The 4520-nt window shown below is 31.4% G+C and overlaps 1 protein-coding gene across 1 annotated transcript in view; it reads left to right on the top strand.

Moving 5' to 3' along the window:
* Positions 1–486: 486 nt before the first annotated feature.
* Positions 487–4520, top strand: part of LOC145276707 (uncharacterized) — a 406348-nt gene continuing 402314 nt past the window's right edge. The window contains exon 1 of the mRNA XM_080127907.1: positions 487–1452. Coding sequence (XP_079984033.1) covers positions 1377–1452 — 76 coding nt within the window. The 5' untranslated portion in view covers positions 487–1376. The remainder of the gene's footprint in view (positions 1453–4520) is intronic.

Raw genomic sequence — 4520 nt, 5'->3', positions numbered from 1 at the left:
TTATGTGTTTCTGTTTTTGCGATACGTTTTGAATGAATTTAATTATTTACGAAAGTGGATTTTCACCTAAATGCAAGCTGGGAATAATTTTCCCTTTAACCAATTTGGTACCCACACAAGGGGAGCGGCATATATATTGTTTTTTAAACTATAATAATCCACTGACACAGGTTTCGTCGTCTACGACTCTTCGGAGTGGCTGAATCTAGCGAGCGCATTTTTCTACAATATTTTAAGCATCTTTATTCCGTATTTACTTAAAGAGTGCTCAATAATGAGCAGAGCTAGGTAGTGAGTTTTAAACATATATATATATATATATATATATATATATATATATATATGCACTCACGCACACACACATACGCACATTATATATATATATATATATATATATATATATATATATATATATTCATACATGTGTATGTGTGTTTGCGTGTCTGCACGCGCGTTTTAAATTCTAAAGACATGATAAAATCCAATATCAGCGTCGAGTGATTTTGACTCAGTCAGTATCCCATCCTCTAGTTGCTGGTGGCATAACACGGCGCCCGCTAATATCGCCGTCACTGTAAGACGACGTGTGTTGGTGTTAGCTTGACTCCTGAAAACATCGCTGCTATTACTGCAAATAACCAGTTCCAGATTATAAAGCAATCATAGGGCGAAGAAGCATCAAAACTAAATGCTTTTTTTTTTACAGTAGATTAAATAGACGAACAGCCTGCGTTCTTTCAATGGTATTTTTTTTCATTGTTTTTAGGGAAGTTGTCACACTATGAAACACAAACAGTCGATCAAAACAGATTTTCTTTTCTGACATCTGATAAGCATACATTTTAAGATATAGGGAAATCGCGGCAGATTTAAAACTGCGTGGAGTTTAAACAGTATACGAATCGCGGTGCTATTAATCACAAATACAATGACAAGTTAAAAAAAAGTCGCCTAAACTATAGATTCCAGAAAAAGAAAAGAAACAAAAATAGTGCGTTATAGGTGTTCCAACAATATAAATTATTATAGTTTGATTTATTTAAAGTTCTGAAATATTAACACTTATTTAAATTCTACGTATATGTTTTATGGCTAAATAATGAAAATACAAGAAAAGAAACTGTCCTCCTCTGCTACCAGTAAACAATAAATAAATATAGTTGAAACTTGAAAACAACAAGACGGGTTTATTGCTACTAATATTATCAACAATACGCCGAGTCCAAGAGTTCCACTTTGGTTTCACTAGTGCAGCTGCTTGTTCATTCCTCTTTGGACTACGGATACAAGAAAGAAAACTTGGATGTGTGTGCGTGTGTGTATTTTTCGGAATCGGTAAAACAGGATTCGACGAGTAAGAGAAAGACAAAAAAAAAATGACTTCTACAACAGTAAATAACTTTGGAGTTCTATACACAATCATTCTATTCGGAATACTCACAGCCCTAAACCGTAAGTATTTTTTTAAAAGTAAACAAGAGCTCTCTTTCCCCATCTCTTCCCTGTCATTCTTTCTCTCTCTCTCTCTCTCTCTCTCTCTCTCTCTCTCTCTCTCTATATATATATATATATATATATATATATATGTATATATACATTTATTTATATATTATACATACATGCATGTAAATATACAAGCGTATGTACATTGTATATAGATACATGTATGCATAAAAAATTATATAAACAATTTATAAATGTAAATATATTTTTCAAATTATTTATTAACGAGTCAGCAATACACACAGACACAAACTTATATCTATCTATCTATCTATCTATCTATCTATCTATCTATCTCTCTCTCTCTCTCTCTCTATATATATATATATATATATATATATATATATATATATATACAGACAAACATGTTGAAGAGTTTTAAAGACATGGAATCACACGGATGCGAATAACTACGTATAATATATATATATATATATATATATATATATATATATATATATGTATATATATAATATATGATATATATAATATAATATATGATATATATATATATAATATAATATATGATATATATATATAATATATGATATATGTATATAATATATGATATAATATATATATATATATATATATATATATATATATATATATATATACTTCAAAACAAGCTGCAATTCAATTTTTTTGCGAAGTCCCTTCTTAAAACAATAGGTTTTACACTCTTTCTTAAACTTTCCAATGTATACATAATCACAAAATCCAAAACAAAACTGATTTAAAACACCAAATATTCGACATTCCCTATAGCGCTATATTTTTATAAATGAAACAGTAGATGTATTGTTACCGGGCACAGGTATTTATCCGATAAAATCTAAAACTACTTGACACATAGCACGGAAATTAACAGGAAATACGATGGATACACATTGGATAGTTTATAACGAATACAATCTTTGTTTCAATGGATGATTAACACATACAGGTATATGCCGACAAGTTGACATGCAAAATATTTATTTCAACTTGTTGGCATATTTCTATTAGTGTTACGCATCCGCAAATTAATTCATAGCTTGTAATGATTTATTTTAAAGGCTTTTTTTTTACCTGTCTATTGATAGCTACAGCGGTAAGGAACACGGCTGGGCCGCTAAATGTTTTGGTTTCGATTCAAGCTATTGGCACCCAAACTATTTTTTTTCTTTTTTTTTTTTTTCTTTTTTTCTTTGGAAATCAGTACTACATATAAGATACAATATAATTGTCAATATATAATTGGCCCTGTAATAATAAACAGGAAATCTACATGAATTCAGATATATTTATGCGTGTATTACAACTTGTCAACGCCGGGCGCCGTCCACTAATAAATAACAATTATTAGTAAATAGTACACTGCAGATTCCTTATAAATATATTTTACATACATATATAACAACTAATACTGCCAAACATTTATTAATATATATATATATATATATATATATATATGTATGCATAAACATTTATTAATTATATATATACATACATATATATATATATATATATATATATATATATATATATATATATATAAGGAATTGTGTCTGTGTGTCTGTGTGTGTGAGTGTGTGGTGTTAGAGAGAGAGAGAGAGAGAGAAAGAGAGAGAGAGAGAGAGAGAGAGAGAGAGAGAGAGAGAGAGAGAGCTCCCTATGAACTTGCAAACGGCTCGGCGGATTTTTGTGCAATTTTTCATGAAGGTGCTTTATGTGCCTGGCAGTGTTCTTTGATAGGTGTTTATCGGAATGTCTTCGATAAGTATCGACAATCGATAATCAAATTACTCCGTACAAAAGTCGGAATAGTCGATGTTGACCAAAGTGAACACTTTATACAACCTAACATTACAAGTACATTCGAAAAGTTTTATGACTACACAAGCCGAAAGGGCCGATATATAAATTCAACAATAGATTCTTTGACATGACATGCGAGCATTCGGAATGAATATTTCTGTTTACAGCATAATTACACCAGAATACTTGACTTTTTCACTTTAAACTAAAATTCAAGCCATTATTACCACACAAGAAGTAAGCCAGATACATAAAATCAACAGTAGGTACGTTGGTAGTATAAGGGCGCGTTCGAAATGAATGTTTTTATTTAGAGCATAACTGAAGCATTTTATTTAATTTTTTCACTTTAAACTTTTATTCAAGCCATTATATATAAACACTTGGTTTATAAAATCATCAGTAGGTTCTCTACAGTGCAATGTAGACTATAATGTATTGCGAAATAATTCATCGCGGAGATTTGATTGAAAAATAAGTGATTTGTCCGCTGGACAAATGCCCTCACCCTCCAAAAAAACTGATGCCTTGGGGAGGTTTATTACCACTCAAACTCCAATGGAGACCAATGGCGGATGCTAACGAAGAATCACTGATAAGCGGCTATTACGATAATGCTAATTCATTTTCAAATATTATCGCATGCAATTGAGAGTAGTGGAAATCTGGAGAAACGTGTTGTCACTCAGTTTCCAAGGTACACCACAGACTCGTCTCAAGGAGAAATCATTTACGACCTGTGTAAAAGCTCCTTATGAGCCAATAATAATAATAATAATAATAATAATAATAATAATAATAATAATAATAATAATGACTGAAAGACCGAGGAGCGAGCGCCAACCAGACCTCGGCTGGACAAGCGCAAAGAGAACTGGGGCCTTGGGGAGGCTGAGTGCCACTCAAATTCCAGTATAAACTAATGGCCACTATCAGCGAGAAATCAATGGTAAGCAGCTGTTGCGATGATGCAAATTCATTTGCAAATGCTATCGAAGGAGGTGGAGAGAGCTGGACGTCTGGGGAGACTTGTTGTGACTCAGCTTCCAGAGAACCCCACGGGTTTCCAATCAGATCGTTTGTTGACTTGTGTGAAAGCTCCATGTGAGCCATTAATAATAATAATAATAATAATAATAATAATAATAATAATAATAATAATAATAATAATAATAATGCACATATACATATATATATGTGTGTGTGTGTGTGTGTGT

This window comes from Euprymna scolopes, chromosome 1, assembly GCF_053919585.1.
Source record: "Euprymna scolopes isolate OS-2025 chromosome 1, ASM5391958v1, whole genome shotgun sequence".
Taxonomy (NCBI): Eukaryota; Metazoa; Mollusca; class Cephalopoda; order Sepiida; family Sepiolidae; genus Euprymna; species Euprymna scolopes.
This window is presented reverse-complemented; position numbering and strand designations above follow the sequence as displayed.